Raw genomic sequence first — 26097 nt, forward strand, 5'->3', positions numbered from 1 at the left:
TGCTCTCATAGGGTTACCATATAATTCCAGAAAAAAGACATCTGGGTTTTACTTCCAATGAAAGCTACTAGTTCTATACAGATTTCAATTTAAGGGGTCTGTAGTAATGTGAACAAGGGTGGACCCAGATCCCATGTAAGACAGAACCACACAGTGGTTGCAGACAATGAAAAATAACATTTATTAAAGTTGCAGGTCAGGACCTCCTGCTCCATTCACAGGTAGAAGAATAAAAAACAACATAAACTAGTCCTTAATGCCAACCAAGTCCTCATGTAGCTTGTGTACACTTTACTTGTCCATGGCTTGGTTCCTCATGTACTCTGGTCAAAATTCAAAAGCTGCAAGGTTCCAAGTGAGGCTTGGCCTATCTGACAGCAGCAATGGCAATTCACACACAGGTGGTGAAGACATATGCTCTGGGGCGTTGCTGCTTCCTTCTGGGCTTACTTAACTTGGCAGTGCCCCTAGCTTTTATACTTGCTAGTTCTTGGCTCCATTCCTCTCATTTTGCTTCTCCCTTGGGCAAGACTATGGATCTGAAAGTAATTCTAATACTGTGAAGGGGAAGGGCAGCGTCCTCTAGACCAGTGTTTTTCAACCTTTTTCCACCTATGGACCGGCATAAATAAAAGAATTATTCTGTGGACTGGCATCGGTCCGTGGACCGGCAGTAGAGAAATACTGGGCTAAATCGTGGGCCAGACCCCGCCCATCTCTACCCAATCTCCACCCCAGACACTGCCCCCATAATAGTACTAATTGCACCTTGCACGTTCCCTGCCTCATCTGGAAGCCTTCCCTCTGACGTTGCAACGTCAGAGAGAAGGCTTCTGGTTCAGGCGCAGGATGCCCATAGGAGCCACTGCCCGTGGCTTTGTGCACTGAATCAGTTAGGAAGAGGGAGCTGGCTCGAAGATAACGCCGCATCGATCGCACAGTGGTTGAAGAACATTATTTTGGGCATGATGCACGTGCTGGCCCTGTGGACCGGCAGGAAATTTCTGTGGACCGGCACTGGTCCATTGACCGGTGGTTGAAGAACACTTCTCTAGACTCCCTCACAGGGTCCTTTTTACTAAGATGTGCTAATGGATTTAGTGCATGCTAATGAATTAGTGTGTATTAAGGCCAGGATTCACTAAGCAAACCGATCGGTTTGCAAGCCTTTAGCGAGCAGATTTCCCTCTGGCCTGATTCACTAAAGTGTTTAGTGATCCCCTCCCAATCCATGCATGTAAATGAGGGAAATGGCATGCAAATTTGGGATGGCAGCAATTCACTAAACACTTTAGCTAACAACGAGTGGGCTTGCCGATCAGAAAAGAAGTGACTGCTGAAGACCAGTCGCTTCTATCCTGGCCGACTCTCAAGCCCCCTTCTGCCCTTTAAAACCACGGGCTCGCAATATTTTTTAGCACGGGGTGGGGCCTAAGGCCCTGATTGGCTGAGGCGCCTCGGGCTCCTCTTCAGCCATAATTTTTCTAAATGCAGCTGCAGGGCAAATTTTTTGGGAGGTTCGGGTCACTTGTTGGGAGGGGGTTTAATTTTCTTTTTAATCGGGCAGTTATTGTGAATGTTTAAAACACGCAAAATATCTGCCCGATTTAAAAAAAATTAAAAAAGCCGGCAGAAACCCTGATAGTAGTGACAGGAGGCTGTTTCTCCTGTCACTACTGGGCAGGGCTTTAGCGATCCGTGCAATCGGTTGGGGGCGTGCCTCCAATCGCCCCCATTTGCATGCAGATGGTTGGCGAATCGGTTGGCCTGCCTCCAATTGCACACGGATCACACATGGATTGGAGGGCTAGTGAATCTAGCCCTAAGTGCCATGAAGTCCATCAATATACAATGCACTGTGTGGCATTTAACACATGCTAATTGTTAGCCATCAGCACACCTTAGTAAGAGGACCCTCAAATGTCTCAATCTGATTTTTAGAGTAACTTAGGGCTAGATTCACTATGCAAACCGATCGTGTACTGATCGGTTTGCGGCCCCTTTACGACCCTGACCCGATTTACTAACCTTCTGGCCGCACCCGTTCTGATCCACGCATGCAAATGAGGGAAATGGCATGCAAATCTAGCAAGGCAGCGATTCACCAACAAAAAGATTTCATTTAAGTTAGTTTTGTTTTATTTTGTGATGTTTTTGATTGGATATATGTGAAGATGTACTGGATGATATATGTTTTATTGTACAGATGCTTTATGATATGCAGTACATAAATCATGAAGGGAGGGTGGGAGGGATTCATCAACAGACGCTGTGCAATTTAGTATGTGATAAATGCTAAAACACCCATAGGAATATGATAGGTGTCAGCATTTAGCATACGCTAAATTGCTTAGTGCCTGTTGATGAATTTCCCTCTAAATGTCATACAATGAAATTTGGTATTCTTTTACAAAATACCTCAGCATTTTCATTTTACATATGAAATACCATGGAGGCATGAGGGGTTTTTCCAGTTGCTTTAAGACATTTCTTGGATTCATAATGAGCCATCCAAAACTATTTAACTACTCTTATGTATATTGGCTTCAGGAGTCTGCTAATGAAAAAAGCATTTCCTTCGAGTCTTTAAACAGAGCTTATATAGATTACCATTACTGCTGCTTTGTGTTTGAATAATAATGAGGTAAGTACTAAAGTCCACTTCCATTAGCAAAGCATATTTTTAAACCACAACAAAGCACTCAATATTTCTCTCAACTTCTAATATACATTATAATATTTAGGATTTTTGCCCTGAACCAAACCATGAAGTATGGAAATATTTTTTGCAGCTCAATTCCATTCCAGTCTTATTTCCTGCCAAATATCATCAAGGTGGAGTACAATATAAGAAATTAGATCCATTTATATAAGAACAATTATAGTATATTTATATATTTAATTCATTTTATATTCCGTCCTCCCCAACAAGTTCAGAACAGGCTACAAGGTTAACATAGGTAATACATAGTCAACAATGGGTTACAAATAGACTTACTGTACATATAATATAGTCTGTTCATCCTGAATTTACACACACAAAGTGAATTTAGTTCAATATATATATATGTTAGAATTTTTCCAGATTTGTCTCAAAAAACCCAGAGACTTAAGAAAGAATTCCTGACCTTGAGGCCATGGGTTCTGGCTCTGGGGGCAACATTTCTTGTTACATATCCTGCAAAATGATATATTTCTTATCAGAATAAGAATTTTCTTTTTTTTTTTTTTTTTTTAGCCTAAACAACTCTTAGAATTTGTTGAGTCGAAAGAAGGGTTGGTAACTGTGCCTAATGATATATGACTTGCCATCGGCTGTAGGAAGGTGTATCTATTGCCGTTTCTCTTGCAGTAGTTTGATAATTTCCACTGTGGCTAATTTCTTTTCTTGTTCTCCTATATAGTGGTTGCTTTGTTTGCTTAATTGTATTTACTTGATCTGTATCAAGTATTATTTTATACTTGTAAAATTGAAAATCTTATAAATAAATTAAAAAAAGAAGTATGCATGTGTTTGGTACAGGTTGCCCAGGAGGCTGTTCCAGATTCTGGGGCCTTGGAACTCATAGGTGGTCGGTGAAGAGAGCTTTCCTTTGAACCTGGCGGGCTGTAGGGAGTGGTAGTTTCCAGCACTGGATTGTCCTAGAGTTGCTGAAGGACTGTGTGACTTGGATGGCAGAAGTGAGTCCAGCTTATTTGTCTCCATATATGACCTTGTGTGCCATGCATGCGATTTTGAATTGGATCCTGCCTTTGACTGGCAGCCAGTGTAGTTCCGTAAGTAGAGGGCTTGCCCTCTCATATTTGGTCTTGTGTAGGATTAGCCTGTATTTTGGAGGGGGGGAGGGGTTTACAGTAGTCAAAAAACTCATCAAAGCTAGACCAGGCTCAATCAGGGTTCAGGAGACACCTGCATGGAAACAGTATTAGTAGCAGTACAGGACTCTATCCTCAAACACTATGCTAAAGCAGAAGACATGCTGCTGGGATTCCTTGACCTCTCAGCAGCCTTTGACCTACTCTAACACACACTGCTAAAATTGATATATGGAGAATTAGGCCTCAAAAAAAAAGACATGGCAGGATAGAATCCTTTATATCCAAAAGAGTAATGAAAATAGAATGGCAGGGAACTACAAGCAACTGGAAGGAAGCAAACATAGGATTACCACAAGCATGTCACCCATGCTGTTCAACATCTTTCGCCAACTGCTGGGGAAATTCATACAGACGATATCCAACTGGTCATCCTACTGAAGAAACGGGATTTGAATACATAAGAACATAAGAAGTGCCTCTGCTGGGTCAGACCAGAGATCCATCGTGCCCAGCAGTCTGTTAACACGGCAGACGAACAGGTCCAGGACCTGTGTAGTAGTCCTCTATCTATCCCCTTCTATCCCCTTTTCTTCTTAAACCAATTCTTCTTAAACCCTAATACCGTACTCTGTCCTATCACGCCCTCTGGAAGCCCATTCCAGGTGTCCACCACCCGCTGGGTGAAGAAAAACTTCCTAGCATTGGTTTTGAATCTGTCCCCTTTCAGCTTTTCCGAATGCCCTCTCATTCTTGTAGTTTTCGAAAGTTTGAAGAATCTGTCCCTCTCCACTTTCTCTATGCCCTTCATGATCTTGTAAGTCTCTATCATATCCCCTCTAATTCTCCTCTTCTCCAGAGAAAAGAGCCCCAGTTTCTCCAGTCTCTCAGTGTATGAAAGGTTTTCCATACCCGTTATCAAACGTGGTGCTCTCCTCTGAACCCTCTTGAGTATCGCCATATCCTTTTTAAGGTACAGCGACCAGTATTGGACGCAGTACTCCAGATGCAGACGCACCATCGCCTGATACAATGGCAGGATAACTTCTTTTGTTCTGGTTGTAATACCCTTCTTGATTATACTCAGCATTCTAATTGCTCCCTTAGCAGCCACTGCGCACTGTGCCAACGGCTTCATTGTCCCGTCCACTATTACCTCCAAATCCAGTTCTTGGGTACTCTCAGTCAATAGCATCCCTTCCATCATATAGCTGTACCTCGGGTTTCTTCTTCCCACATGCAATACTTTACATTTCTCTACATTGAACTTCATCTGCCATCTCGTCGCCCATTCCCCTAGCTTGTTCAGGTCCCTTTGTAATTCTTTGCAGTCCTCTTTAGTCCGAGCAGCACTAAATAGTTTGGTGTCGTCTGCAAATTTTTTTATTTCGCACTTCGTCCCTGTTTCTATATCATTTATAAATATATTGAATAGCAGCAGTCCGAGTACTGACCCCTTTGGAACACCACTCGTGACCCTCCTCCAGTCCGAGTAGTGGCCTTTCACTCCTACCCTCTGCTTCCTCCCCGCCAACCAATTTCTGATCCATCTGTGTACGTCTCCTTCCACCCCATGGTTCTTCAGTTTCCAAAGTAGGCGTTCATGGGGTACCTTGTCAAAGGCTTTTTGAAAATCTAAATATACGATGTCTATGGGGTCCCCTTTGTCCATCCATTTGTTAATTCCTTCAAAGAAGTGCAGTAAGTTCGTTAGGCACGATCTCCCCTTGCAGAAGCCATGTTGGCTTGCGGTTAGAAGTTTATTTCTTTCAAAATGCTCATTGATGCTGTCTTTTATCAGTGCTTCCGCCATTTTCCCCGGAACCGAAGTCAAACTTACCATTCTGTAGCTCACCAGGTCACCTTTCGATCCTTTTTTAAAGATGGGCGTAACATTTGCTATCTTCAAATCCTCCGGGATCATGCCTGTTTTCAGGGATAGATTGCAAACTTGCTGTAGTAGTTCCGCTATTTCCTCCTTTAGTTCTTTCAGTACCCTAGGGTGGATTCTGTCTGGGCCCGGTGATTTGTCAGTTTTTAATTTTTCTATCTGCCTGTGTACGTCTTTGAGGCTTTGAAATTTTGTGCTTCCCTGGCTAGCCTCTCTTCATATTCTCTTTTTGCTTTTCTAACCACGAGGTGACATTTTTTCGATACTTCCTGTGTTCTTTCCAGTTCTCTTCAGTTTTGCCCATTTTCCATTTCTTGAAAGAATTCTTCTTATCCCCTATCGCTTTCTTCACTTCTTTGGTTATCCATGCTGGGTCTTTTGTTCGATTCTTTTTGCACCCTTTTCTGAATCTTGGTATATGTAGATTTTGCGCATCGATCACCGTGTCCTTGAATAAAGACCAGGCTTGCTCTACAGTCTGCCATTTCTTGGAGGTAATCCTAAGTTTCTTCCTTACCATTACTCTGATTGCTTTGTAGTTTCCTTTCTTGAAGTTAAAAGTTGTTGCTATGGTTCTCTTTCCCTTGGGTATTCCTACTTCAACTTTGAACTTGATCATATTGTGATCGCTGTTTCCCAACGGTCCCACTACTTCCACTTCCTTCGCAAGTCCTCTTAGCCCATTTAGGATTAGATCCAGAGTGGCATTCCCTCTCATCGGTTCTCTAACAAGTTGATCCATGAAGCAATCCTGTATTGTCTCCAGGAATCCGGTCTCTCTGGCACATTTTGAGCTTCCAAGACTCCAGTCTAATCAGGGGCCAGTGTTCCCTCTAAGCGGGCGGGTGTTGTGAGCAAACTTTTTTCACTGTGAGCTAAAAATATCGGGCGCCAGCAAGTTATGAGCCAAATAAATATGTTGCTTTCTACCACAGAACTTCCTTACGTTTGTATGGAATCTATCCCCTTTCAACTTTAGAGAGTGCCCTCTCGTTCTCCCTGCCTTAGCTACTAAGTCTATTCCCTTCAGTACCTTGAATGTTTCTATCATGTCCCCTCTCAATCTCCTCTGCTCAAGGGAGAAGAGGCCCAGTTTCTCTAATCTTTCGCTGTACGGCAACTCCTCCAGCCCCTTAACCATTTTAGTTGCTCTTCTCTGGATCCTTTCGAGTAGTACCGTGTCCTTCTTAAAGTACCAGTGCTGGACGCAGTACTCCAGGTGAGGGCGTACCATGGCCCGGTACAGCAGCATGATAACCTTCTCTGTCTCTTCAGTCCAGCATCTGCCCCTTCCATTCACTGTCTGTCTTTCCCTGCCATCTCTCCTCCTGCCCCCCCCCACCCCCCAATTTGGTCTAGCATCCATCATCTTCCTTCTGTTCCCCTCATGGTCTGGCATCTCTATCCTTCCCTCCCCCCTGTGGTTTTTAGCATATCTCTCTTCTCATTTCCTCCACTCAGATCTGATCATTCTCTGCTCTCTCTTCCCTTTTCTTCTCTGGTCTTCCTTCTCTATTTTCTGCCTCCATCTAAATTAAATTCTTTCTTACTATTTAGTCCCATTTCCCTCTTTTCACTGTGTCTACACACAGCTTGTCACCCCTTTCCCTCACCCCTCCATTATCTTACTATTTTCTTCCCCCTTTATTTATCTCCTCCTTCCATCCAGTATGTGTTCTTTCCCCACTTCCATTCAGCATCTGCTCTCCCTTCTCAACTGACATCCATCTGCCTTCTGCTCTCTCTCCCTTCTTCTCACTTCCATCATCTGTCCCCTTCTCTCTCTCTCTCATCTCCTCCATTCCATCATCTGCCCCTTCTCTCTCTCTCTCTCTCTCCCCCCCCCCCAACTTCCATCATCTGCCCCCCTTCCCCTCACCTTTGTGGGTCACTTTCTTTCCCCTGAGGGTGGCTCATGTCACAGGGGAAGCTTTGGCCGAGCAGAACCGCTTGATTGACAGTGGAACTTACTTGATTGATGTCGATGCTGGGGCCCGTTGCCGTTTGAAGGAAAAAAAAAAAGGTGGAAAAAAGGAACCTGTAAAGGCGAGAGGAAGGGAAACCTCCAGGACAGCTGCTTTTTGCCCTCCTTCAGCGGCCCAAGAGTTCAGACCAGCAGCGGCAGCTCTGTATGCTTTTAACTTCGGCACAGAGCTGCCCCTAATCAATAGTTTAGCGCGGTTTCATGAGGCAGCCTCGGGGCCTTTGATAGCCGGCCCGCTTCGATGATGCGATGTGGGCCGGCCTAGCAAAGGCCCCGAGGCTGCCTTATGAAACCGCGCTAAACTATTGATTAGGGGCAGCTCTGTGCCGAAGTTAAAAGCATACACAGCTGCCGCTGCTGGTCTGGAGGTGCGGAGACAAGGCAGGAGGCAAACGCGGTGGAAGGCAGGAGTCCCGGCGAAGGCAGGAGTCCCGGCACAGCGACTACAACAGGAAGTTGCAAGTCAGCTGACGCCGGCCTTTCGTTGCGGCGGGGACCGAATCCTTCGCGGACCGGCAAGATTTTGTTTGCGGACCGGCGGTTGAAGAACTGTGCTCTACACTGTGTGCGCTGTGACGAGAAACTTGTGCGCTGCGAGGTAATATTTTGAGCGCCAGCGCACCCCAGCGCAGCTTAGCGGGAACGCTGGAAGTATCCCATAATAATCGTGTTGCCTGGGCTCCCTCTTGCCCCGAACGTAATCGGGGGTTCGGGGTGCTGCCAGGGCAAGAGGGCTTGGGCTCCCTCTTGCCCCTAACATAGTCAGGGGTTCGGAGTGCCGCGAGCCAGGAGGGCTTGGGCTCCCTCCTGCCCGGATCATTGTAGGGAGGGGGATTCTGTAACCAGTGGTGTTTTTGACAGACACCGGTTACAGAATCCAGCTTTTAGGCGAAGGACTGGCTCCTACTTCGCCTAAAAGCCCTTGTTGGGCGTTTGGGACTTAGGCTTTTTGTAGGTTGATTATATGGTGTAAGTTTAGAAGTAGTGGTGGTCTGGGCGTTTAAACAGCTGAACATAGAGGCAGGCCATTATTAAAAAAAACCTCCTTATGGACGTTTTTTTGATAATGGACATTTTCCCTGCTTCTACTTTCAATGTTTAAGACCTTAGGCCAAAAGGGGACTTAGACATTTTTTTTGATTATGCCCCTCTTAGCTTTTAATTGTGGTCTTCTTTTGAGGGAAATAGGAGCCAACATGTTTCACCCACAGAAGGTTTTTTTCAAGGCTTATCATATCATATATGTCAGTGTAAAGCTTGCTAAGGGATGATAAGCCTTGAAAAAACCTTGTGTGGGTGAAACATGTTGGCTCCTATTTCCCTCAAAAGAAGACCACAATTAAAAGCTAAGTACCCTTGAAATATGCTAGAAGGGTTGTTAAATAAAAATTTAAAAATAAAGTTTGTGAGTAAAAATTGATAACGGCTCCAGTGAGGAGGTAGTACATAAAGCTAAGGGCTGTGAAAGCTTATGAGCCCAGGTGGTACTTCTGAGGAGCTAGGGATTATACATTAGAGGTGAGGAGTTTGAGATATATATTGAGCTTGATATATAACTTGGTAGTCCCAAACCTAGACATGACAATACACATCCAACACATCATGAAAAATACTTATGGTACATTCTACCGGGTCAGAGGACTAAAACCCTACCTAACCCATCAAGCGATGTCCAACATAGTAATATCCTTGGTACTCTCAATCTTTGACTACTGCAATGCAATTCTGCTGGGCAACCCAAAGTACATGATCAGGCAGATCTAAATAGTACAAAATGCTGCAGCTAGATTTCTGCTGGGAAAAATCAAAGCAGATGAGTGCCAACCCGCCATTGAAAGAGTTATACTGGCTCCCTATTGAAATCAGGGTGAAAGTCAAGATCATGTTGCTGACACACAAAATCATTCATCTTTCAGAACCGCAATACCATACAAACAGAATAGATAACCATAAACCAACTTGCGCCCTACGCTCAAGTCTAAAATACCTTCTGGAAACACCCTCCTTCAGAGACATCAAATACAAAAGCAACATGAAAAGAATGTTCTCAGTGATGGCCACAATGTGGTGGAACTCTCTTCCGAGGGAATTAAGGACACCAAAAAGTTCAAGAAAGGAATAAAAACAATACTCTTCACAGAATACTCTAGCAAATAAAGAAACAATTAGGAAACAGCAGGCTACTACCCACTTGGAACAAGAAAGGGTGAATTCACAAATAATACAAAGAAAGATATATGATACACAGAAACTATAACAATAGTATACATACATAGATGGTTTAAATAGGTAAGATATACAGTACATATATTTAACTCATGTATGGTAACACCTTTACTAATTAGGCTATAAGTGGTATATAAATACTTAACATAAATAAATAAAAGAAGCAATATAAAATCAGAGATCAAGTGTTTATTTCAGTAGTATGAGGGGGTGCTGAAAAGTTCTCGGTCCAACCAACTTCCTAAATTCTGAGCATTATTTTGCCACTGTATCTGAAGAGAGTGTTATCTTATTTTGTTAAGTGCCAATTTGCAGAAACAAAATTCTATATTTTGACACTGTTTCAGATCATTGATTGAACCACATCCACATTATTCTCTTCTTGGTTGGGCTGAGAACTTTTCAGCACCCCCTTGTATATAGCCCTGGATTATTCATGATCAAATTTAAATCACTAATCCCCCTCCCCCTTTACCAAGCTACGCTGCTGAGCGGCACAAGTTAAATGCTGAGTTGTCCATTCTAATCCTATGAGTGGCTCAGCATTTTAGCTTGCACTTCTTGGTCATGTGGCTTGATTAAAACCCTGAGCTGTGCAAACTAAATGGGGGGATAAATCAGCTGAATATGAATATATTTGGGACGCTATTTGAAGCTGAATTCAATCAAATATGAATGTTTGGTACAGCCCTAATAGACCCCCTCTTTTACGAACGCATAGCACGGGTTTTAGCGCCGGCAACGGTGATAACTGCTCTGACCCTCATAGAATTCCTATGATCGACAGAGCAGTTACCGCTGCTGCTGGCGCTAAAACCCTCACTATGTGTTCATAAAAGAGGGGAAAATTAGGAAACCTCAAGATAGGACCGTGAAGGTTTTATAACTTACACACACAGCATAAATAAAGCAGATTGTGTCACCCAGTAAATGGCTACCTGTAAGCTTCTCCATAATATCAAAACCATGTTTTAGTGCTATGATGTCAAGAAAAGAACACGTGCCATCTTCAAACCTATAAAATAAAAAAAGAAATGGGGTTAACTACAGATGACAGTTTGACTGTATTATTTTATCATATGCCATAAATATTTTGTGTTTTGTAGTAAACATAGTAGATGATGGCAGAAAAAGATCAATATCTGCTCCGTTTTTCTGGTCTACATTGCTATGGATAAATCCAAGCTGCCAGCTCTACAAGCTTGACTGCTTACACCAGGGCTGCCCAAGTCCGGTCCTTGAAATCTACTGGCAGGCCAGGTTTTCAAGATAGCCACAATGAATATGCATGAGAAAGATTTGCCTGCAATGCCTTCTTGTTTTGCAGATCTCTCTCATTTATTTTCATTGTGGATATCCTGAAAACCTGGCCTGCCAGTAGATCTCGAGGACTGGACATGGGCCAGCACTGACCTGGTTGGTTTCTAGAGAGTCTTGGCTTGCTGATTCTAACCAGGATTTGCCATAGCTAGCAGGTTTATTCCACCTCTCAACCCTGTTCCTTCCTATCACTGCCTTCCATATTTGATCCAAGCATGTCTTGATTTCACTGCAAGTACTGGGACAATCTCTGAAGACAGGCTATTCAAGTCATTCATCATTGCTTTCTACAGTTTGATACTTAATATTTTTAAACTCTCTTCCACTGGAAAATCCAAAGACCATGAGGCCATTGTCCAGAAATGTACATGAGCAATATTCAAAGCCATTTATCCTGATAACAGACACATTATCTGGACAAATGTTTTAATCAGGCCTGTCTGCAGATATTCAATGGCAACAGAATGTTTGGCATCAGAATTAAAAAATATGGTAATACTATATTTGTTAACAGAAATCAAAACTGTGTGGGATAAAAACAAAGGAATCCTGTATGGAAGGCATGGAACCATACATGATTAATGGTGATTAGATGGTAACACCAGTAATTGAGAAGGAAAGCCAGTGCTGGGTAGACTGATATGTCCAGCTAATGTGTCTGTTAACATTTTTATAAACGATATTGCTGCAGGGCTGTTGGGTAAGATTTGCCTCTTTGCGGATGATACCAAAATCTGCAATAGAGTAGACACCCAGGATGTCCCCTAAACCTTGTATTTTTAGGAAGAGTAAGCAAATAACTCACATCCACCCATTCCACTCCACTCAGCATTTTACAGACCTCTATCATATCTCCCCTGAGCCATCGCTTCTCCAGCCTGAAGAGCCCTAGCCACTTTATCCTTTCCTCATAAGGAAGTTATCCCATCCCTTTTATCGTTTTCTTCTCCCATCTCTGTACCTTTTCTAATTCTGCTAATCTTTTTTGAGATGTGGTGACCAAAAACGCACACAGTGTTCAAGGTGTGGCCGCAACATGGAGCATTATAACATTCTCATCTTTGTTTTCCATTCCTTTCCTGATAATTCCTAACATTCTGTTTGCTTTCCCAGTTGCCGCCACACACTGAGCTGATGGTTTCACACTCATGTTGATAGCTTGCCCCCTAAATTCAAATCTATTTAAATATCTCTTATCTGGTTAGATCAGTGTTCAGTGCCATCATATAATCTTACCTGCCCATATATCTTCACATTGTATATGTCTGGATATTCAGACTTTATTCATATCTTCATCTATAGTATCTGGAAAGATTTATATAGCACTCTCACTGCTCAGTGGCTTACTAAACATCGACCTGACAGTATTAGTGTTTGCTTGAAGAGTAATTTGAATTCCTCGTAATTACCAGTGTAACTTAATGCTATACTAAGCAGTAAGGGCAAGATTCTATAAATGGCGCTTAACCGCGTCTAACTTTTAGGTGCCAGTCTGCACGGTTGTTAATCATCCACTGGGCGCCACTTATAGAATCACACTTAGCGGCACCGAGGTGTGCTTAGGCGTCCTAGATGAAGGTGCTGATATATTTAGGTTTTACCTGGCCTCTCTCGTATGCCTAGCAACACTCAAGTTTACCATGCCTATTCGCCGCCCCTAACCATGCCTACTTTTCAGGTAGGCATCATTAGGCATCAGAGAAGGTTATCATGCCGCTATACCAGGCCATGGTGCGCCCTCACCTGGAGTACTGTGCCCAGCACTGGTCGCCGTACATGAAGAAGGACATGGTACTACTCGAAAGGGTCCAGAAAAGAGCAACTAAGATGGTTAAGGGGCTGGAGGAGTTACTGTACAGCGAAAGATTAGAGAAACTGGGCCTCTTCTCCCTCGAACAGAGGAGATTGAGAGGAGACATGATCGAAACATTCAAGGTACTGAAGGGAATAGACTTAGTAGATAAGGACAGGTTGTTCAGCCTCTCCAAGGTAGGGGGAACTAGAGGGCACTCCCTAAAATTGAAAGGGGATAGATTTTGTACAAAGGAAGTTCTTCTTCACCCAAAGAGTGGTAGAAAGCTGGAACGCTCTTCCGAAGTCTGTCATAGGGGAAAACACCCTCCAGGGATTCAAGACAAAGTTAGACAAGCTCCTGCTGAACCAGAACGTACGCAGATAGGGCTAGTTTCAGTTAGGGCGCTGGTCTTTGACCAGAGGGCCACCGCATGAGTGGACCGCTGGGCACGATGGACCGCTGGTCTGACCCAGCAGCGGCAATTCTTATGTTCTTATGTAGACTAGATGCCACATTGGTATCGGCACACTACCTTAATTAACAATTAAAAAAATTGTTTTTAAAATCAGATTTTAATGGCTTGGCCAATTACCACACCATTTAACAAATTAAAAAATAATTTAGGTTAGGCGTCAATTAGGGTACCTAGCAACACCTAACCCAGGCACCATTTATAGAATCTGGCTCTAAATACACAGGACAATTGTTTCCAAATGTTTTGCTTCCTTAAAACAAACTGGTGATTAAGATAGACCCCTTCAAAATAAACATATTGACTGTATCAAATAGGAATATTGAGAAACACGATGGTATCTTTAATCGACTATAACATGTTTTAATGTACAAATTTTCTGATACGCTGTGATAGTTTGTCGTGGCCAGAGGTGTTTTCCTGCTGATTTTCGTTTGTACTGAGTTTCTGGTGCATTTCATTGCAGCGTCCAACAATAGTCGGTCAGCACTGATGGATTCCAGTTGCCCTGATGTCTTTTTTTTTTCCGTAGTGGCAACGTCCTGGTAAAACCTTGTTGCCATGTTCGTCGCTGACTGCACCAAGATTTTGAGGGGAAAAATTCTGAGTGTGAATGTAGAACGTGCATCTTCAGTAGAGTTTACCCGGACATGTCCTCTATCCGGGCGTCTCGATGGCTTTTCAAAACCCAGCACTTTGTCCAGGTTTTGAAAAGCAGATCGTGTCGGGAGGGGCATCCGTAATGCGATGACGTCACTTGCATGTACACGTGACATCATCGCAGTACATCCTCACACGCCCTCACATGCCCTCCTGACCAAGATGAGCAGGCTGAGGGGGGCGGGGCTAGGGCATGGTGTAGGTGTAACAGGGTGGGGATGAGTGGAACTGGGTGGATCTATAGGTCCAGATTTTACATACATAAAATCTGGTAACCCTAATTTTCAATGACATGTTGCACTTCATGGTTTTGAACTGCTTATATATAGCCTTTTCAGGCAGCATCAATGAAGCCCATGTACAAGCATGTCCAGATTGCATCATTTCCATGGACGTCATGCAATCTGCCCTGAATGTAAACCTGGACATGCCCACACTAAGTCCAGCACACTAAGTGAGCAATAGGCCTATATTAAGAATTAGGCTAAGAATCAATTGCATTAGCCTGAAAGTATAACAAGAAATTGTAAAAATGTACTATTTTGTAAAAAAAAAAAAAAAAAGGGTACGTAATGCATAATTGTAAATGTGATTTTCATGATCAGCAGCCAAAAATCTGTGGGAGTGTGTGATGCAGTGGTTAAAACTAAGCCTTGGCACCCTGCAGTTGTGGGTTCAAATCCCACACTGCACCTTGTGACACTGAGCAAGTCACTTAATCCTCATTGCCCCCCGGGTACATTAGATAGAGTGAGTACCCACCGGGACAGTTAGGGGATAATGCTTGAGTGCCTGAATAATTTGCAATCCACATGGAATTGTAGGATTTGCAGAACATAAATTATTATTATTATTATTTTTTTTTTTAAACCACCCGAAAATGTTGAAGAAGGAAAAACTTTGTTTTCCAGGGATATAGATTGTAGCAGGACGTTAATAAAGAGGTTTTGCAAAAGACACAAACCCCGTTTTAATAGCTGCTCACTTTTGCTTTAGCTAGAGTGAAACTGCACATTCCCTGGAATGATGGCTGATTCCCAATGCAATGATATTAATACACTTTCCTAGTTGCAGAGTGACTATGAATTTTAATGAACAAAACAGAGTGAAACAATTTGCATTTATTTTTCAGACACCACTGTGCCACAGGGGGTTAGGTTAGCTTCTCACTGTGTTTGAATATGAGAGTTTTCACACTGGCAATCTATCGGAGCATTATGACAGACATTACTTTGTTTATATCAAACAACTGATTTGTCATTTTAGTTCTGAAATTAATCTGAATTGCACAGGCTGATTTCAGATATTAGCAGTCCCCAGACACCTTCTACAGTTACTGTGAACAGAAACACTTGTAAAATGATGTTCCTGAGAACATTGCCATAAGCTGAAATCACAGACACACTTTTCATGAAATTAGCACAATTTGCTAGCTACAGTTTTGTTGTATAGCTCTTTTACCAATATCTTTATCTCTCACATCAATCTGTACCTAATGCTTGGTCATATCTTTTGTGGTGGAGCCTTTAGCTTGGACAGGTAAATTGTTAAAGTGTTCATTTTTGAAGATGGATGTCTCAAAATGGCCATATAAACCATTCATCTGGTGAGGTGATTAAATTTGCAGATGATACTAAGTTATTCAGAGTAGTGAAGATGCAGGAGGATTGCGAAGATCTGCAACGTGACATAAACACGCTCGAGAAATGGGCCACAACATGGCAAATGAGGTTCAATGTGGATAAGTGTAAGGTGATGCATGTCGGTAACAAAAATCTTATACACGAATACAGGATGTCCGGGGCGGTACTTGGAGAGACTCCCCCCCCAGGAAAGAGACTTGGGAGTACTGTTTGACAAGTTGATGAAGCTTTTTGCGCAATGTGCGGCGGCGGCGAAAAGGGCGAACAGAATGCTAGGAATGATTAAGAAAGGGATCATGAACAGATCGGAAAAGGTTATCATGCCGCTATACCGGGCCACGGTACGCCCTCACCTGGAATATTGCATCCAGCACTGGTCGCCGTACATGAAGGAGGACACGGTGCTACTCAAAAAGGTCCAGAGAAGAACGACTAAAATGGTTAAGGGGCTGGAGGAGTTGCTGTACAGCAAGAGATTAGAAAAACTGGGCCTCTTCTCCCTTGAAAAGAGGAGACTGAGAGGGGACATGATCGAAACATTCAAGATACTGAAGGGAATAGACTTAGTAGAAAAAGACAGGTTGTTCACCCTCTCCAAGGTAGGGAGAACAAAAGGGCATATTCTAAAGTTAAAAAGGGATAGATTCCATACAAACGTAAGGAAGTTCTTCACCCAGAGAGCGGTGGAAAACTGGAACGCTCTTCCGGAGGCTGTTATAGGGGAAAACACCCTCCAGAGATTCAAGACAAAGTTAGACAAGTTCCTGCTGAACCGGAATGTACGCAGGTAGGGCTGGTTTCAGTTAGGGCACTGGTCTTCGACCTAAGATCCACCATGGAAGCAGACTGCTGGGCACGATGGACCACTGGTCTGACCCAGCAGCGGCAATTCTTATGTTCTTATAACATCCAAACTGTGATTTATGAAAGGCAGAATTTGAACATTTCACACAGCAATTCTTCCGAAGAGCATGGAGGTGTTGAAGGTTTGTTTTGGGTGGGACTAGGGAGGGCCCAAAATTAGGACCTCTTTCAGTGATAATGGAATGTGAAGAACTATCCAAGTTGAAAAAGAAGGATGTTTTTATTTAGACTGGTTTCATTCACATCCAGGATACAAGATGCTCTGATTGAGCAGCTGACCACTGGAGGGATGTAGTGCCTGACGATTGGAGGGTGGCCAATGTTACACCAATTTTTAGAAAGGGTTCCAGGGGTATCCTGGGAAATTACAGTCCAGTAAGCCCTCAAAACAGGACCAACCCCTCTCTCCTTTCTTCCTTAAAAAAAAAAAAAAAAAAAACCTGTCCAGGTGTCTAATAGCACCCCTCCTCCTGCCCACCCAACAAGAATGAAAAAAAAAAAAAAGAAGTCCCTGGTATTTAATGGGGACCCTGACCCTTAGTCTAAGTCCTCCCTCCCCCCAAGCCATAACTTAAATGAGGCAAGGTTGATGCCCTCTTGCTCCTGCCTCTGGATTGTCACCTCCAAAATGATGCTGCGATGCACTGGGCAGGGCCTCTCTGCCATAAAACAGAAAGGCTTTGCAGTTACTGCAAAACCTATGGCACTTTAGTATAAGGATCTCTAATTTTGTTTAGTAAATAAGCCCCCAAATGAAGTCTCACCGATGATATATACAGAGGTTATCATCACCTTGTTTTCTCCTGATAATGTCTCTTCTTTGCATACTTTGCATGTCTCTGATTTTGGCCACTGTCTTGTCACACTGTTTTGAAAATGGATGCAGCCCTGTTTTACTTAGGAGGGTCTGAATCTGAAGGGTGCATGACATTTCTCCAAGACGTTCGTATTAGTGAAGAGAATACATTGCTATTCACTTTTAGCAGGTGTCAGTAACTGCACGCCCACACAGATGTCTGTTTACAAGGACTTTATGAACACAAGAGGTGGATTTAATAAATTTGCTTCACAACCGTTTTTTATACAGCATTCAAAGTTATTTTCTCAAGATAAAGCATCTTTGTAGTTACTTCACATTTCATTTTTATTCGATATACAAGAAATTTAAGGTTAAAATCTAACTGATTTACAGAAATTTTATAAATATGGGAAATCAGCAGAGAAAAGCTAGATAAGGAAGTCTAGGTTACCATCATAATTATTATAATATATGCATTAAGGAGTGTAGTTATCAATATGGACTATTATTAGGATGAATTGTTAGTGGTTTAATGCGCGTAATAGCACATGCTAATTTTCTGGTGGTAGTTTTTCGGCTAGCGCAGGAGTTAGCGCACGCTAAAAAGTTGCGTATGATAAAGCCGCTAACGCGGCTTCGTAAAAGGAGCCCTTAGTTCCTAATAACTGGGGTTAACAATAAAATAACATCTTATTCGTAGCCCAGATTGATAACTTCCCTCCTCAGGGAATATAGGGTAGCTGGAGGAAATATTTGATAGGTGGTGGATGCCTGGGATGCTCTGACACGAGAAGTGGTGAGATAGAGATCAGTGACAGAATTCAAAAGCGTATGGAATAAACCCAGAGGTTCCCTATATCTAAAGATGTAATAAAGGTATAGAGAATGTCCACTCATAGTAAATCTGCACAGGGTGTCCGTAGAAGCCCTAAAGACTAAGGGAGATAACTTGAATGGAGCTGCAGGTACACCCTGGCCAGCTTTCTAGGCATTGGATGGGCAGTGCTGGTCTTCCTGTACTGTCATTTACTATAGGGCTGATATAGAAAGTAACTTAAATCACTTGTGCATATTTGCACTCATCCGCCATGTTGGAAGTGGGCAGCTGAGGTGTGGTGCAGGAGGAGGAGCTGGGATTTATGCAGGTACTGGCAATATTCATTGCCAGTGTCTGCATAGCTAACTGGCAGGTAGGATTGCATTAAAAGCAGGCCTAGCTTGGCCCAGTTAATTCCAGTGGTGCTGGCACTGAACACTGGTCAGCACCTACATAACTTCCGGGTCCTGGCTTGTAGAGTATAGTATCATTCCCTCCCTCCCTTCCACTCACCCAGGCAAGCTCTGATCACTCTTCCTACCCACCAACAAGCTCTGATACCCGTCTCACACCCTTATCACAATTACGGCCCCATTGTAACCTCTAGCAGTAGTCTTACAGTAGTGCCTAAGGCAAGTGGGGTTCCTTCCTGCTGCCACTGGACAACAAAGAATTGAGGTAGGCTTCAGGGGGGCCTCTTCTAACTGTAGCAGAGAGTGGAGGATGAACTAAGATTGAAAATGGTAGTGTTTGACCCTGTGAGGTGCATCTTGAGATGCACTGGGTTGGGTCAGTTGGCCACATAAGGGAGCTTTTGTTTATTTCTTAGTCTCTGTTCAACATTAACTTATAAGGGGAAAATTCCCTTATTCTGTAGGCCAATTCACGCATGGTGTATCCCGAGATGCACTGTGCAGGGTCAGGCATTGCCATTTTCAAAGATGGCAGTACTGAGGTAGGATTAAGTGAGCATTGCTTCTGCCTCTTTCAAGAGTATTTATTTATTTATTCAATTTTCTATACTGTTCTCCCATTAATTTATTCAGGTACTCAAGCTTTTTTCCCTGTCTGTCCTGGAGGGCTCACAATCTCTCTAATGTACCCGGGGCAATGGGGGGATTAAGTGACTTGCCCAGGGTCACAAGGAGCAGTGTTCTGTCTTCTTATAAATGCTTGTGTGGACACAAACAGAAAACGTGTGAATCAAACGTGGCTACGGCACACTTCCGAGTCGCAAGCTTGCTGTAGCCACGTTTGATTCACACGTTTTCTGTTTGTGTCCACACAAGCATTTATAAGACAGAACAGCTATTATAGACTCTTGACAAAGGCAGGATTGCCAAAACACTGCCAGTGTCGAATCCACGTTGGAATAATCCATCGCTGAGTGTTCAACATCCTTCCCCTTTCCTGGATTCACTTTCGCCGTCATTGAGATCCATATATGGCTCTCTTTTTGAGTGCCTGTGTGAAGAGTGCAGCGTATATGGAACAGTCATCTATGACCGTCCATTTTTTGGGACTGGCTCCAGTCCCAAACCAAGAAATTAGATATGCGAGCATCCCCCTATAGAGTATCTGGGAATATCCAAGGAACTTGCTGTATTAGTATACTTGAAAATAAGAGATACTTTTTGCTCCAGTTCTTTGTATCAAGAAAAGTTTCCAAATAGGAAGTGGAATGAGGCCACAATATTGACTGCATCAAAAAGAAGCAGCTGGTGGAGGTCAATATGGGGTAAGATTAATAACATATTGGAAACATCAGTTCCACTGACGTATGAGGTCATATGTGGAACATTATTACATGTTAATCCCCCTATGGATCGATATAAATGCCGGCTTTTCCTTATCATGACCGGGATAGCCATGCAGATGGTAACCTGAAATTGGAAGAATTGTGATCATCTAAATTTCCCTTTCTGGTGGGCAAATCTGTGCTCCAGCTATAGATATGAAAAAATGAATGAGATAGAGAAGCAAGTTTCTAACCTACAAGCATCTTCCATGTAGGCAATAAAGGATTCACATTCTATACATGTTAAACTAGAAATAATGGAAAATACTATAAGGGCAAGAAACTTGCGACTGATTAATTTTCCTGAAACATGTTTGATCTCTCCTGAGATTCTTTTTTGTAAGTATCTCAGAGAGGTTTTGGGGTTGACTAACTCTGAATCAGTTCCTATTTCAACACTCTATTATATACCTAAGAACAAAAAAATTACAGCGGAACAAGGACTAGACCAATTGGCTTCTATTGGTATGAATTTGACGGAATTTCTTGAATACTCACAAGATACAATACAAACCAGGTCTACCCTCTTAATTTCATGTACAAATGAGAGTGATAAGGTACTGATAATGAAACTATATTTTAAAAATAAACAGGCAATGTTTTGTGGAGCTAGAATCCAAATATTTCCAGATGTGGCAAGAGTAACCCAACTTAGACGAAAAGCTTTTTTAGCTTTGAAATCTAAGGTAGTAGAATCCGGTGCCACATTTTTTCTGAAATTTCCGTGTGTTTGGTAACTTTTCATGATAAGTATTACGTATTTTTTGATCCTATTCAATTAGCATATTTTCTTGAACCCCCTTTTTGTAAGTTGGGGTAGAATTTTCCTTTCTTGGTTATGATAATTTCAATGAAAATAGGAGTTTAAATACTTAAATGCCTCTATAAAATTAAGGGTGTTATCCCTTATTGATTACTAAATTTTATGTTGTTATGTAATGTAATTCTTTCTCCTCAATGATGTGGGCTTGATGGGATTTCTGATTTTCTATGACTGATTTAAGTTGTATTAAGAAATAATATTTCTATATTTTTGTGTAGATTCCCATATCCTATATACTTGTTTGGATCCGATACATTAATAAATCTCAATTTAAAAAATGAAAAAATGAAAAAATGAATGCCGATAGTTTGGGGCACAGTAATTTATTTAAATTGGTTTGGGGCCCGTTGACATCTTTTATTACTTCACTATAGTAGGTCTTTGATTGTGAGTCAGTTTTTGTTTGTATATTTTGTTTATTTATTTTTGTACACATCCAGGGAAGGATTGGGGGGGGGGGGGGATATTTCTGTCCTAATTTGACCTTTGAATATTTACACTTAGGGTGGGAGGATGGGAAGGTATTATTAATTTGAAATGGGTAAGTTTATTGGGAAAGTCTATGTTTCTGTGTTTTATTGAATAATCAATGGGTGGGTGGGTGGGTGGGGAGAAAATGGTTGGTTATGTATATCTGTAAATTGAATGTGCTTTTATTGACTTATTATATGTTATATATCTGTATTTTGCACTATTGAAGTTTGGAAAATCAATAAAGAATTTTAAAAAAAGAAGAAGCAGCTAGAAACTTGAAGTGAAACATATTTGCCATACTGTGGCAAGAAATGCTTCTCGATCACAGAATGGAGATGTGAAGGGAAGCAAAGCGAGGCATTTACAGGAAGATTAAAGATAACGTGTTTTATCACAGAAATATCTAGATAAAATTTCCACAGAAGACAAAAATAATTGAAACAATATGACAGGCCTAAAATCATACAGTGTGTGACAGATAATAATATATTCTTAATGCATAATACATTCCAAAAACTATGAAATTGATTATCCTTTCTCTTTCTCCCTCTCTGCCACCCTTTCCAGGATATATTTTCTAACAGACTGCAGTGCATTTTCAAGATCTCTGTCTGAAATCTAAGGCAGTGCCATTTTAAATGGTCCAGCTGGGGGAGAATAAATTTAATGGGCCCTATTTCAGTAGTTCAGTTTTGAATTAAGGGACACTAATTGCATAGAAACACACATGAAGCAGGAAGCACAAAGAAGCACAAGGGGACTTCAAGTTCCGAGCAATAAAAAAAGCAAATTTATTGAAGGACCTAACACGGTCCATGTTTCGGCATCTCCGCCTGCGTCAGCGGTCATTCGATGCAATATACACAAAGATTAGCTAAACAACACCTAATATTGAGGTGCTCAACAAGCAGAATCTGCAGTGTAGCGAGAATAAGAATGAAAAGTGCACACATATGTACTGACTGCTAATTACAAAGGCACGGTTTGTATTTCGGAATCTGAAGGTTCCTTGTGCTTCCTGTTTGGTCTGTACTTTAACTCCCTCTCCATTTTGATTGTTTGATAGAAAAACACGTCAGTATTCGGCTATGTGATCAGCATTTAGTTGGGATATTTCTAAAAAAAAAAAAAACAACAAAAAAACCTCCATGCCTGCGACCCTGTCACCCAGGCTCTATCATGAGTTTACTGGCTGCCCATAGCCAAACGTGTCTTCGAAGGCCTGATGCTAGCATTCAAATCCTTGCATGATATGACGCTGGGCTACGTGATGGCCAAGCTGAATGGCTACATACTGAACAGGTCCCTCTGGTCCCAGGATGAAATACACCCCTTGGTCGTGACCTTGAACTGCAAATCTCTAAATGACATTCCTACTTCCACTTCATACTGAGCCGCTTGAATCAGCTGCCCTCTCAGATCAGACCCCATGATGGATTCCTCAACTTTAGGAAAGCAATAAAAATATACCTCTTCATTTAACTCCCCTGTCACGACCAATGGATTACAAAGAAACGGATATTGGTACTAGATCCTCGATATGTGTCACGTTAGGATAAAGCTTGTATTGAACAATCTTGAACTGTAACTGTGACAGATTGTAACCTGTTAACTGTATATTATATACGTTAACCTGTAACCTGTTGTAAGCTCTTTGGGGAAAACAAGATAGAAAATAAATTAAATTAAAAAAAAAAAAAAAAATTTTGTCTACTGGCCTAAATTATCCAGATAACTTTATCTGGATAGTGGATATCTCTGCAAACTGGAGAAGTCCCAGGACCATGCTGACTCTGCTCAATCTCCATTCCCACCATGGCAGGGGTCTCAAAGTCCCTCCTTGAGGGCCGCAATCCAGTCGGGTTTTCAGGATTTCCCCAATGAATATGCATGAGATCTATGCGCATGCACTGCTTTCAATGCATATTCATTGAGGAAATCCTGAAAACCCGACTGGATTGCGGCCCTCAAGGAGGGACTTTGAGACCCCTGCACTATGGGAATAATTCTAGAACACCTAAGGTTCTGGGACAGCTTGAGCCAAGATAAGCATCAGTGTTGCTGTTTCACAACTGAAAACTGGATTTGTTTATAGACTGGTGTTCCTCCTTTGTATTTTGTACATTTGGTTTTTTTAAAATGGATATTCCTGCTTCATGCATTTCATCTTTAACTATTTCAGAATACACCCTTGTCTTTATAATTTCCACCTGGAAGCCATTCTACATATGCGTCACCATTTCCATGAGCATCTCCTTAGGTTACTTCTGAGACTTTCCCTTTTCACCTTCATTCTTCCCCCCCCCCACCCCCCCCCACACACACACATTATAGAGCTGCCTCTTTATTGGCAAAGGCTTATCTCCTGTGTATTTATGCCATAGAGGAATTTAAATAGCTTTAGCATATCTCCCCTATCCTCCTTTTATCCAAAGATCTTTAAGTTTGTTACTATCACCTGGATTCTATATAAGACGCTCAAATGTCAGTGCCAAAATTTAGGCTGCGGTGCACGCACAATGTAATTACTTAACACACCATTATCTATCAATAATTGGGTACTAACAGCCAAGTTTTGAAATTATTTGGCACCAATTAGAATTTCTGTGAATTTCTGCCAAAATGCAATTCTATAATGACGGGTGCCTAAATTCCATAGTATATACCTAGAAGACAGAATGGCTATGGGAGAGGCATTGGTAAGTCAGACGCAGTCTGAAAAGTTAAATGTGTTGTTACAGAGTACTAGGATTCTGTGCCCAACTTGGGAGCCAACATTTGCACCAGGTTTCAGCAGGCAAAAGTCTGGTGCCTAAAGTTATGATGCAGGAATCGGTGCTAAGCATGTTTCTATAAAGGTACCCATTTTTAAGCGCCATTTATAGAATCTGTTCCTAGGTATTATTAGGGACAACAAACTTAGGCCAGGATTTTCAAAAACCCACATTAAAAAGTGATGGTCTGCTAACGCAGCTGTTTAGATACCGAATTAAGAATATATGAACATAAGAATTGCCACTGCTGGGTCATAAATATGTTGAAGAGCACGGGTCCAAGCACCGAACCCTGCGGCACTCGTGATGCTTTTCCAGTCCGAGTATTGTCCATTTACCCCCATTCTCTGTTTCCTATCTACCAGCCAGTTTGTAATCCACGTGTGTATTTCACCTTCAATTCCGTGGCTCGCAATTTTCCGAAGTAGTCGTTCATGCGGAACCTTGTCAAACGCCTTCTGAAAATCCAGATATACAATGTTGACCGGGTCACCCTTGTCTATCCGTCTGTTTACCCCCTCGAAGAAGTGCAGCAAGTTCGTCCTCATCAGATTGTGTCCGTCAAGGTGCTCAATGATGCGGTCCTTTATTAGCGCCTCTACCATCTTTCCCGGAGGTCAGACTCACCAGTCTGTAGTTTCCCGGATCACCCCCTCGAACCTTTCTTGAAAATCGGTGTAACATTCGCCACCTTCCAGTCTTCCGGAATCCTTCCCGATTTGATTGACAGATTGGCTATTAGTTGAAGCAGTTCAGCTATAGCCCCTTTCAGTTCTTTGATTACCCTTGGAAGGATGCCATCCAGTCCCGGGGATTTATCATTTTTAAGCCTATCAATCTGCCTGCATACCTCTTCTGGACTGACTGTCAACCCTGTCAGTTTCTTGTCTTCGTTTCCCACGTATAGTCTGTCGGCTTCAAGTATCCTCTTCAGTAAACGCAAACGCAAAACATGTGTTCAGTTTGTCGGCGATGGCTTTGTCCTCCTTTAGCACTTCCTTTATTCCATGGTCATCCAACAGCCCCACCGCTTCCTTCATGGGTCGTTTCCCATGAATATATCGAAAGAACAGCTTGAAGTTTTTTGCCTCCTTGGCTATTTTTTCCTTGTAGTCTCTTTTGGCCCCTCGTACTGCCTTATGGCACCTGCTTTGATGCTGTTTGTGCTTTTTCCAGTTTTCGTCCATTTTTGACCTTTTCCATTCCTTAAACGAGACATTCTTAATATATTGCACATGCAAAAGAGGTTGATGGACAGCAGAAAAAATGCTGTTAACGTCGCCGTAAAAAAACAAAACAAAGCCCAAAATTAAAATACAACAACAGTGGGAGAGATGCTTGCATTCTCCCGCTGCCCCTGTGTTGTGATGCAGCAGGAAAGATCTCCGCTGCATCACAACACACCATCTCTGCAGCAGCAGCAAACATGAACGGCGGCAACACCCCCCCTGTGGTGGGAGAGATGCCCACACTTTCCCACTGCACAAATCCCTGCTGCGACCTGATCCAACCCCCAACCTGCAGTGGGGGAGATGCCCACTCTCCCCGGCAGGCAAGTAAACCACCCCTGCCGCCATCTTCCACCCCCCACCCGCAGCGGGAGAGATGGCCACTCTCCTCCGCTGGCAAGTAAACCACCCCCTCCCTCTTACCTCAAAGTCGAAGAGCCAGCTGCCTGCGTCATCTAAATGGGAATTCACCCCCCCCCCCCGGTGTATCTTGGGATGCACCGGAGAGGGGCCTGAGGCTCTGATTGGCCCAGGTTGTATAAGGCCCCTCCCATGGGATGCATCATGAAGGGGCCTAAGGTTCTGATTGGTCTGGAAACCTAAAACCTCTCCTATGGGGCATCCGGGTCAATCAGAGCCTTAGACCCCTTCACGATGCATCCGGGGAGGGGCCTGAGGTTCTGACCCAGGTTGTATAAGGCCTCTCCCCGGT

The 26097-nt window shown here is 42.6% G+C and overlaps 1 protein-coding gene across 2 annotated transcripts in view; it reads right to left on the bottom strand.

Annotated features, from left to right (window-relative positions):
• The window catches only part of MOCOS (molybdenum cofactor sulfurase), a 406383-nt gene that overhangs the window by 148559 nt on the left and 231727 nt on the right, over nt 1-26097 (bottom strand). For both annotated transcript variants that reach the window (XM_033930634.1, XM_033930633.1), the window contains exon 5: nt 10856-10932. In XM_033930634.1, the coding sequence (XP_033786525.1) occupies nt 10856-10932 (77 nt within the window). The remainder of the gene's footprint in view (nt 1-10855; nt 10933-26097) is intronic.

Source organism: Geotrypetes seraphini, chromosome 2, assembly GCF_902459505.1.
Source record: "Geotrypetes seraphini chromosome 2, aGeoSer1.1, whole genome shotgun sequence".
Classification (NCBI taxonomy): Eukaryota; Metazoa; Chordata; class Amphibia; order Gymnophiona; family Dermophiidae; genus Geotrypetes; species Geotrypetes seraphini.